This window comes from Neophocaena asiaeorientalis, unplaced genomic scaffold, assembly GCF_003031525.2.
Source record: "Neophocaena asiaeorientalis asiaeorientalis breed wild unplaced genomic scaffold, Neophocaena_asiaeorientalis_V1.1 scaffold501, whole genome shotgun sequence".
NCBI lineage: Eukaryota > Metazoa > Chordata > Mammalia > Artiodactyla > Phocoenidae > Neophocaena > Neophocaena asiaeorientalis.
The window spans coordinates 1-11,261 of record NW_020172678.1 but is presented as its reverse complement, the minus strand read 5'-3'; the positions used below and the strand labels follow the sequence as shown (position 1 = coordinate 11,261).

General features: G+C 47.9%; 1 protein-coding gene across 1 annotated transcript; it reads left to right on the top strand.

Annotated features, from left to right (window-relative positions):
• Positions 1 to 4,704: 4,704 nt before the first annotated feature.
• On the top strand, positions 4,705 to 9,410 carry PCBD1 (pterin-4 alpha-carbinolamine dehydratase 1). The gene is made up of 4 exons (XM_024739748.1): positions 4,705 to 4,814; positions 7,328 to 7,459; positions 7,995 to 8,075; positions 8,844 to 9,410. The coding sequence occupies exons 1-4, from the start codon at positions 4,812 to 4,814 to the stop codon at positions 8,940 to 8,942; spliced, it is 315 nt and encodes a 104-aa protein (XP_024595516.1). The 5' UTR covers positions 4,705 to 4,811; the 3' UTR covers positions 8,943 to 9,410.
• Positions 9,411 to 11,261: the final 1,851 nt, after the last annotated feature.

Here is an 11,261-nt window from a genome sequence, read left to right as displayed (position 1 = left end):
CACTGAGCCTGGCTCCCACTGGTTGAGAGGAGAATCAACACCTCTCACTTGCAGAACAGAGTGCCATCTTGGGCAGAGAATGTCCTCAGGTAGAGAGAGGCAGAAAGGCATCGGTGGGAAGAGAAACTGTATGCAGGTGACCTCCAGCATGCAGTTGGGAGGACACAGGCAGCAATGCCAGGCACTTGTCATCGAGTATCTCATTTAATCGTTACAAAAGCCCTACAAGGTGGCTATCACCCTCATCCCCATTTCACCGTTGGGGAAACTGAGGTTCCAAATGGTTAGGCATATTGCTCAAGATCCCATAATCAGTCAAATGGAGGAGGCTGACCTCAGCACAGACACTGCCCTAGTTCCCATGGTTGCCTCTGTGTGGTGCCCTGAGCGGGTGCAGAAGGAGATGAGGAAGGTGGCTTTTTTTTTTTTTTTGCGTTACGCGGGCCTCTCACTGTTGTGGCCTCTCCCGTTGGGGAGCACAGGCTCTGGACGCGCAGGCTCAGCGGCCATGGCTCACAGGCCCAGCCGCTCCGTGGCATGTGGGATCTTCCCGGACCGGGGCACGAACCCATGTCCCCTGCATCAGCAGGCGGACTCTCAACCCCTGCGCCACCAGGGAAGCCCGAGAAGGGTGGCTTTTATCTTCCTCTTTATACCCAACCATATTATTCTCGTTCTTATTGTTGTTTTTTACTATTAGCATGTTTTCTTTCTAAAAAAGTTTTTTTTTTTGTTTGTTTTTTACTTTTGAGATCCTTAGCCTAGGAACTGGCAACAAAATGAGTTCTACATTAATGTTAGCGTCTCCAAATTGTCATTTTAGATAGTTGAATATGGTGTATATGTTGTTTGGTAGCCATCTCAGCTACCAAAAACCAATACACAAACATGGATTTGGGAACCATCTGTTGAGAGGGTATTATGTACAGAGCAGAGTGCCAGACACTGTAGGAGATTCAGAGATGCCAATTTTCATCTTTCAGGAGCAAAGGAAAGGAAGAACAGGAAGTATTGAGGAAAGAGACCAAATAAATGATGGTCAGGAGCTGGGTGGGTTCCTCAGGGAAGGCTCCCTGGCAGGGGTGGGTTTATGGGGAAGCAGATAAAACCTGAGCCTCATGGCCCTTCTTTTGAAGGGGACCTACCCAGGGACCAATATGGTCACATGGTTTTGCAAAATTTGCAAAAGATAGATATTTTAAGTGCAATAGATTAAGCCCCTTGTCTTTTGTCACTCCAACTTTCCCTATGTCACACCCCTCATGTTGGGTTGTGTTAAACATTGGGCATGTTTGGGGATCATACTAAGGGCAAGTTGTATTGGGGATAGAGTTATTTTGGGTTTAGATGGATACATGAATGAATGATTCTAAGTTACATCCATGCTAGATTAGTTATTGCTAGCTGTTCTGGTTATAAGAATTCCTTCCAGAAATATCCCCAACTCCTGCTGTGCCGAGTCACCCAGTGTTGTGTGGTGACATAGAGGTACAGGGCCAGAAGTTGTGATGGGAATGCATCCCACAGCCCCTGGCAGAGAAGCATGTTAACGGGGGAGCTGGGTGGCTTCTGTACACAAGGCTCGATGTGTACAGAAGCAGCATGTAATGTGTGGAAATTTCTTCCTATCATCAGATGTGCAATATTTGTAAGCAGATGATTTTTTTTTTTTAACTTTCAGTGTGGCTTCTGTCACTTAGCATGCTTTTCAGATTCATGCACATTGTTGCAGGGGTCAGCAGTCATTCATTTGTATTGCCGAGTAGTATTCCAGTTCATGAAGGGACCACATTTGTTTATTCATTTCTCTGTTGATGGACATTTGGATTATTTCCAAATACAGCTGTTATACACATTTGCATATGGGATTTTTTTCCCCGTGGACCTGTTTTCATTTCTCTTGTGGTGGGATTGCTGATTCATAAGGTAAGTGTATGTTTAACTTCACAAGAAATTGCCAAATTGTTTTCCAAAGGGCTGAACCGTTTTGTATGTCCACCAGCAACGCATGAGAGTTCCAGTGACCTCACATCTTCATCCACACACATGGTATTATCAGGTGGCATTTTTTCCTAGTCCTTCTAAGAGGTGTGTAGTGGGATCTCATTGTAGTACCAGTTGGCATTTCCCTAACGATCCCACAGGAAGAAGGTGTCTCTCCACATACTTCCCACATTCTTGCCCTTCTCCCAGTGGTACGCTACTGGTGGGGGGGGCTGGCAGGGGGCTGGAAGTGGGCTCTCTGTGGCCCTGGTAGGGGGCTGGAAGTGGGCTCTCTGTGGCCCTGGGTACTGGAGCTTTCTCAGTGTTCCTGCCCATCCCCGCCCTCCCTCGGCCCCACGGCAGCCAGACTGCCTTATATCTGTGGCTGGACTTGTGTGCAAGTTTCCTGCTTCTCCCCAGAGGTAGCCAACCTCCAGTTGTATTGGTATAGGATCCTAGGCCCAGAACTGTTTCCTGCCCCTACCCCAGGGCAGAGGGATTTTCTTTTTTCCTCTGAGTATTTGTATGGATATATGCTTTCACATATATCTATATCTATCTATCTATATATATATATGGAAATGAAGCCACAATGCATATTTATCTGGGTTCTGGGAGAGACAGGATTTGTTGGCCCTCTCCTAGCGATTTACGGCTTTTGCTCCTTTAAGACAAGGGTCTGGAGAGGACTTCAAGTTTGGCCCTTTTCCCACAGCAGCAGCCAATCCCCTGCTTGGCTTGGGGGGAGGGAGAGGGAAGGGGGGTTTGCTCCCATCTTTTGCCCTTCCCCCACTCTTTCTCCTGAGCACTCAGTGGAGGTCCATAAATAAAAGCTGTTTGTGTGTGCAAACTCTCCCCGTGGTGTCTCGGGGACCCAGCTATTCCAGACTGTATGCCAGCACACACCTGGCTTCCAACAATGTGTTAACATTTCAGCTGATTTCTTCTCACCCACTTTTATGGAGGCTGTGTGTCTTCCCCCTCCCCTCCCGGCCCCACGCCTGGCGGCACGCCTGGCACAGGTGCATCCTGCCTCCCATGGAATTCAGACTACTTGGTTGCCCTGTGACCTCAGCTCCCCGGCCAGCTGAAGAAAAGTGATGATTGTATATTATCTCCAGGCTTTTCTCATTGCTACTGTGGAACGCTCTTTCCAGCTGTCTACACCCTAGCAGAGCCCAAATCCTCCTTTCTGTCTTTGAAAACTCTCGTCTGCCCTCTACCCACCAGCGTTGCCAAGCTAATGCATGAGTCTTATTATACCAAAATATAAGATTTCTGCCAACAAAGGACATCATGCAAAAAGTTAGTGTACAGATGGCTGAACGGGAGGAGATATTTGCAATATCTAAAACTGACAAGCAATTAAAGTTGAGATATATAGAGTTCCGAAAACCAACTTTAAAAAGGCACTGTAAATTCTAAAAAGTAAAACTAAAAACTATAAAATATAGAAGAAAACATAGGAGAAAAATCTTTGTGACCTTGGGTTAGGCAAAGATTTCTTCGTTACAACATCAAAATACCAATTCATAAAAGAAACTTTTGATAAGTTGGATTTCATCAAAACTAAGAACATTCGCTCTTTGAAAGACATTGTGAGAAAGCAAACAAAATATTTGCAAATCATATATCTGATAAAGTGCTTGTATCCAGAATGAAGAACTCTGAAAACCCAGTAAGAAAACAAAAAACTCAATTTTTCTTTTTTAAACGGGCAGGAAATTTGAACAGGCAATTCACCAAAGACTGACCATTGGCAAATAAGCACATGCAAAGGTATTTAATACCATTAGTCATTTAGGAAACTCAAAACCACAGTGAGATACCACTGCGCACCAATTAGCTTGGCTAAAATTAAAAAGACTGACATAGCAAGTATTCGTGCAGCTGGGAGGGCGCGGTGCAAGGGAACTGGAAGTCTCATACACTGCTGGTGGGGATGTAAGATGGTCTGACCACTTTCAGAAGCAGTTTGGCAGATTTCTAACAAGTTGTAAGTATATACTTGCCATATGGCCTAGCCATTCCACTCCTAGGTATTCACACAAGACAAGTGAAAACATATATCCATACAAACACTTGTATGCCAAAGTTCACAGCAGCTTTATTTGTAATAGTCAAAAACTGGAAACAACCCAAACGTCCAACAAATTGTAGCATATCCATTACAATATAATTCTATAAAATAACGTCTACTTAGCCATAAAAAGGAAGAAACTATTGATATGTGCAACGACATGGGTAATCCTGCTGAGTGAAAGAAGGCAGATATAAAAAGAGTATAATTTGTATAATTTGCATTTACATAGCATTCTAGAAAATGCAACCTATAGTGAGGAAGCAGGTCAACAGTTGTCTTGAGTTGGGAGGACGCAACTTAAGGGTTATGGCTATGTTCATGATCTTTATCGTAGCGATGGTTGCACAGATGCATACATGTCAAAACGCATCAAACTGTACACTTTAAACGTGCGGTTTACTGTGTGGTTCAATTTCTCAATAAGGTGTTTTTAAAAAAGAAAAAGTTAGTAATCTCGCGCCCAGGGTCACACAGCTGGTAAGTGGCAGAGCGCGATGCAATTGCTGGAGTCCGCGTTTGGAGCCTGGGTCCTTAATCCCCGAGCTCCCTGCAACGTCGGCACGGAGGAAAGTGCTGGAAGGCAGCCCCAGCTGTTGTTAATGATTACCAGTGGGCGGCCCCTTCCCGGCTGAGCTCCAGCCCCGGGGCGGCCCGAGCGCCGCCCCGCGCGACAGCTTCCCAGTGCGCCGGGCGTCTCGCTCGTCTGCTCCGCCGCCACCAGCTGCTGCCCGCGTCCGCGCCCGGCATGGTGAGCGAGTTGGTGGGGGGTGGGGGGGGATCACCCGTAGGGGCGGCCGGGTTAGGAGGGGGCGCGCGGGAGGGGCGGAGGAGAGCCAGGGGCTGCGCTGGGTCCCCGCCCAGGCCAGAGGACGGCGCCGGGAGGTACGGGGCGGGGGCTTCCTCCGAGGCCTTCGCAGAGCAGCCGCGCGCCCGGCTGGGAGAGTGGGGGTCTCTGTCCCACCCCCGCCCCCGAGTGGTGCCCCCTGGGAAGCTGAAGCCGGGAGAGGGGCGGTGGCAGGTCCGGGTTACAGCTAGGCGGGAGCCCCGGCCAGAGCCCGCGCGGGGCCTCAGTGCCGCGGGTGGGGTTTAGAGACCTTTCTGGGCGGGGGTGGGGAGGGGCAGCATAGTGAGCCCAGGGCATAGTTCCCCTTGGTGGAGAGGTTCTGTCCTGTATTGGGGCGACTGAATTTGCGTGTCCCTCTGTCTGCCTGTTTACTGCCCTTCTCGCTTGCTCTTCTGCTAAGCCCTCTGTGCTGTCCCCTGACCTCAGAGCCGGCCCCTGGCTCCTAGTTTGAGGCCTCTGCCCAGCAATGGGGACATGGTTGCTCAGGGTCACCCGCCCTCCAGGCTGAGCTTTCCTGGGAGTCTCAGGCCCTGTGCTCAGCTAGGGAGGTGAAGGTGAGCCTGCGGAGAAGCTTCTAGACCCAGGAAGCTTTACTAAACAGCAGAAGTGTTAGGCCTCAAAGCGTTAGGAGCGGTCGGGACTGCGGCGCCACCTGGGAGGGCACTTTGAAGGTAACGGTTCAGATGGAGGGGAGGTGGTGGGTCAGCTGATTGTGAGGTACACTGAGGCCCAAAGCCACAGGGCGTGGGTAATCAGTAACCCCTCTGCACACTCCCAGAGGCCCAGGCTGAGTCCAGGCCTGACCTGTGATTTACTAAGCAAACACCACCCCTGCCCCCTCTCTGATCCCAGATTTCAGAGGGACTTGTCAGTTCAGCCCCAGGCTGTGAAATGTAGGGGATTCCAGAAGACTCTAGAAAGGAGCCTCCTAGGAGCCCGCTGGTACCTGCGCACTCCTTTCAGAGCCAGAGAACTAAATGGTGGGTTCTGATGCCTTGGCTGCCATGTGGTCACCCGGTTGCCTGGATACACGGACCAGGCTTACCAGCCACTGAGACAGGGTCAGCTGTCTGGGGGTTGGGCGGTGATGCAGATTTCGACTGCCCTCACTGGCCTTCCAGAGCCTAGTAGAGGAGACAGAGCCAGCCAGCACACTTTCAGGAGGGAGAAAACGGTTATCAGAGCCCTGAAATGTTTTTCCAGTTCTGCCCCAAACCTGAAGGCCTGTCATAAGCTTACTTGCCCTAGCAAGTCTCTTTTTAAAAATGCAGGTGATATTCCCTTAATAACAATGGAGTTTATTAAAGTGTCTCCTGGCTCCTCTGGCTGATTCCTAAAGTGGAAGTTCTTGTGCCTTTATACCCATCAGGCGAGGGGAGATGAGTGCCCCAAGGCCACCTGGCTTCCAGTTGGCAGGCTGCCTCATAAAAGCTGAATTAACCTCCCTTGCCTTCTCTTCCCAGACCTAACTGATTTAATTTAGCACTCTCACTTTCCTGCCTTGGGTAGTTCTACTTCAGGGGCCTAAATTCTGGGATCCCTTAAGCTCCTCCACCTGGATCTTCTTAGAGGCTGGAACTGACCTTTGCTTTCTTCTGTTCTCCAAGAGAGGGTTCCACTCACCGCCTGAATTAACGCCAGTTTGGGCTGCCTCGAGGGCATTTTGCACAATAGGAAAATAGGCTGAGGCAGTGGCTTTGCCATTTGCCCTTGGCCAAGTTACTTCTGCTTTGGGGACTGAGCTCTGTGGCTCCAGCTTCTCAAGCTGACAGAATAGAAAAGAAGGTGGAAAACTGAGAAACGTAGGCCTAGCAGCTGGGAACCAGAGGCTGCCTGGGAGCGTGGTGGGATACCCACTAGGAGGTAGTGCCAGTGGTTGTTGACCGCGGTGTGGCTGGGGATCGCCTGGACCATGCTTTAAGTGCTGGTTCCTTTGCCCAGCCCCAGGGATGCAGACACATGGACCCACCTTGAGAAGGATTCCTGTGCTTTTGCTGACTGAGGGTGGGGGGTGAAGGAAGAGAGGTCATTTCCCCTCTCTAGGCCGCAGTTTCCTCTTCAATACACAGCAACAGTAAGGGCTTGATTTACTTTTGCTCCCCCGTGAACAGAAGAGACCTAGTTTTTTTACGGAGGAGTGCCCTCTGTAAGGCTTTGGGGGCAGGGGTGGGGAAGGAGTGTTTCTCTGCCCCAGCGATTTGCATTACACCTCAGGACTCTCTGTTCTCTAAGAACCTATCAGTGCACCAGACAGAGCCCCTCCTCCCAGTCTGTTGATTTAGACCAGCTGCCCTTTGACTGCGCCACCAGAACTGCCAGTGGAGGCTGGCTAAATTTCCCCAAAGATCCAGAGCCCTCTCTTTTGTCCTGTGAAAAAAAATGAATGTCCTTGGTCTTCTGTGTTTTCCCTCTCCTAGGCTGGCAAAGCGCACAGGCTAAGTGCTGAGGAGAGGGACCAGCTGCTGCCAAATCTGCGGGCCGTGGGGTGGAACGAGCTGGAAGGCCGGGATGCCATCTTCAAGCAGTTCCATTTCAAAGACTTCAATCGGGTATGGCATCAGGGTGGGACAGAGTTTCCTGAGACTGGGGCTGATCGGGGTCACGCTCCAGAACGTGTTCCTTCCCTTAAAGTTCTGTTAGCCAAGACTGTCAGATGCTCCGCTAATCCAGTTTACTTGGAAGGTGTCCTCCTTGGGGATTGGAGAGGGCGGAGATGGGTCTTGGGCTCTCCACACCTGGAACTTTTCGAAACGATCCTTAGAGAAGACAGTTCAAGTGGGAAGCGGATGCACATTTGAAGACATTTTAGTAGATAACCAAAAGATTGGCGAAGACTCAGAAGCTCTCTGGGGTTTCCACCTTGTTGGTGGTCCTGGTAACAAGACTTCCTACTGCAGAAGGACCACCTCAAACTGCAGCCTCAGAACGAGTGGCAGGGTGCTAGGCGGAATGCTGAAAGCTGGAAGGATCACCTTGTAGGGAGCGAGGCAATCCTCCTGAGTCTGGGCCTTACGCTGGCCATAAAAGGGGGCCCAGCAGTCCTCTCCTTCAGGACACTAACCTGGGTCTCACTTCATTAAACAGGCTTTTGGCTTCATGACAAGAGTGGCTCTTCAGGCTGAGAAATTGGACCACCATCCTGAATGGTTTAACGTGTACAACAAGGTGAGTGATACATGCCTAGAACTCCAACTCATTCTGAAGGCCACTTCCTTGGACTTGCCTGTGGGCTCTCCTCACCCATAGGTCGACTGTCCGCTCCTGTTCCTTTCATCTCCTTCCTAGGATCGACATAAACACCCCTAGAAAATATTCAGTCTCACTACAGATTAAAGAAAAGCAACTTGAAACACTAGTGAGACAACGTGTGGGTTAAGGAGACATTAAGAAGGCAAATCCTAGAGAAGGAAAGGCTGTGGGAACCAGGCATATTCACTGTTAATAGCTCTAAAGGGGTGACATTTTCTGGAGATATGGAAGAATGAAAAGGCAATAAACTTGAACTAAGAATACCCATGCACACCAAGGAGATCAGCCTGTCCGCTGAATGAATGGAAACAGTCATTAAATGCCTGTCGTGAACCAAGAGCTATGCTGGACTCTTTCTAAAGGCATTAAGGCTGGAAGTGATGTTCTGTAAATGGACCGTGTTGAGGAGTTGGTTTGGGGTCTTGTCTCTGGCCTTTAGGTTGCTCTTGATATCTGGATCTTTCTTTTTTTATCCTATGCTGTGGTTACCAGTGTTTATGGAGGTGTAATAGAAGACAGTTTTGCACTGAGGTTAGAGACTCGTCAGCAAGGCAGCCCCCAGGAGAGGGGTTAGTGTCTGGTTACACTTCTTGGTGTGGCTGAGCCCGGGAGCTGGTGACTCTCTCCTGCTCTTAGGAGCAGTCGGTGGAATCAGCTGGCCCCGAATCTCTGGTTTTGTTTCAGGTCCACATCACCCTGAGCACTCATGAGTGTGCGGGCCTTTCAGAACGGGACATAAACCTGGCCAGCTTCATCGAGCAAGTAGCAGTGTCCATGACATAGACCCTGTCCTTCCTCTCTGAGTTCTTCAGGGGAAAGGGGGGACTGAACTGGGGATCCAGAGAGGGAACTGGGGAGCCCTGAGACGTTGGTGCAGTCAGAAGGGCCAAGTTGACCCCGCTGCTTCCATTTAGGGGCAAGTCCTTGCCTTGGAAGGAGAGGCCAACATCACTGCCAAGACGAGGAACTTAGACCGTTTTTCCCCACACCACTCTCATCCTCCTTGGGGCCCTGTGACATGTACATTGATTTGAATAAGTTCTTCTCTTTCTTTACAACTTCCCAGCAACAGTAATGATTTTCTTTCCTGGCTGTGTCTTGTTCTCTGATTCATTTCCCAAGAAGCTGTGATAGAAGCTGTGTTTAACATAAAGTCTTATCTTAGAAACCAGTAACCTAAAGCCATCCTCATCCTGTGTGACAGAAGCCCATGTGCTTTTATGCCTCAAATAAAAACACTGTTTCACTTGGCCTCAGGCTCTGGAATCTTCTTTTCGACAAGTCAATCCAAATTGGAGTCAACAGGCATCTAAATCACCTACTCTGTGCAAGACAGAGTTCAGGCCACTAGGGGGAAAGGGGACCAGGGCACCCTGCCTTTTAAGCTCAGGGATATAACTAGAAAAATAGTTAACTATTACTAGGCAGCATGAGTGAAGTTAACGCCAGATGCAAAGATAAGTGAGTTAACGAACACAAAGTGATTCACAAGGGTGAATCAGAAGGCTTCATTTCAGCTCTGCCTCCAAGACCTGATTAGGATTCTGGACGCAGAGGTGACTGAGGGAGCATCTTGAAAAGATAAAGGTTAGCCGGACATTTATATGCATGGTGGGACCTATGACTAGATCTTCTTCCCAGCCTGCAGGATCCAACACATGGAGATCTCTCTTTTATTTATTTATTTTTTACTTGAAGCATAGTTCATTTGCCAATTTGCCATACTGTGTAAATTTCAGGTGTAGATCAGTGATTTGGTTACATATATGTGTATGAGTACATATGTATACACACACACATACATACAGTATAGATATCTTTTTTATACTTCTCCATTAAAGGTTATTACAGAATGTTGAAGATAGTTCACTGCTATACATACATCCCTGTTGTTTATGTATTTTATATATGGTAGTGTGTATCTGTTAATCACATACTCCTCATTTATCCCTACCCCACTTTACCCTTTGGTAACGATAAGTATGTTTTCTATTACTGTAAGTGTTTCTGTTTTCTAATAAGTTCATTTGTACTATTTTTTATATTCCATATGTAATTGATATCATGATATTTGTATCTGTCTGATTTCAAGTAGTAAAATAATCTCTAGGTCCATCCATGATGCTGCAAATGGCATTATTTAATTCTTTTTTATGGCTGAGTAATATTCCGTGTGTGTGTGTGTGTGTGTGTGTGTGTGTGTGCGTGTGCACGTGTGCGTGTGTTTGTGTATCACATCTTCCTTATGCATACAGCTATCAGTGGACATAAAGGTTCCTTACAAGTTTTGGCTATTGTAAATAGTACTGCTTAAATATTGGGGTGCATGTATATTTTCAAATTAGAGTTTTCTCCAGCTATATGGCCAGGAGTGGGATTGCTGGATCATATGGTAACTCTGTTTAGTTTTTGACGGAACCTCCATACTCTTCTCCATAGTGCCTGCACCAGTTTATGTGCCCATCAAGAGGGTAGGAGGGTTCCTTTTTCTCCACATCCCCTCCTGCATTTATTATTTATAGCCTTTTTGATGATGGCCACTCTGCCCGATTGTGATGTGACAGCTCATTGGAGTTTTGACTTGCATTTCTCGAGTAATTAGTGATGTTGTCCATCTGTTCATGTGCCTATTGCCCATGCTATGTCTCCTTTGGAGAAGTGTCTGTTGAGGTCTTCTGCCCATTTTTAAAATTGGGTTGTTTGTGGGTTTGGTATTGAGTGGTATGAGCTGTTGGTATGTTTTGGAAATGAAGCCCTTGTCGGTCACCCCATTGCAGATATTTTCTCCCAGTTCATAGGTTGTCTTTTGGTTTTCTTTATGGTTCCCTTTGCTGTGCAAAAGATGAGAAGTTTGATGAGGTCCTATTTGTGTAGTTTTGCTTTTGTTTCCATTGCCTTGGGAGGCCGACCTTAGAAAACATTTCTAGGATTTATGCTAGAGTATGTTTTACCTAAGGTTCTCTTCTAGGAGTTTGGTGGTGTCATGTCTTGCATTTAAGTTGTTAAGCCATTTTGAGTGTATGTTTGTGTGTGGAATGAGGGAGTGTTCCAACTTCATTGGTTTACATGAGGCTGTCCAGCTTTCCCAATACCACTTGCTGA

Bases quoted from the DNA above. Each gene is read 5' to 3' on its own strand.
- PCBD1 (XM_024739748.1), top strand. The intron at 7,460-7,994 runs GTATGGCATCAG...TTCATTAAACAG, and splicing joins ATTTCAAAGACTTCAATCGG to GCTTTTGGCTTCATGACAAG. The intron at 8,076-8,843 runs GTGAGTGATACA...GTTTTGTTTCAG, and splicing joins GGTTTAACGTGTACAACAAG to GTCCACATCACCCTGAGCAC.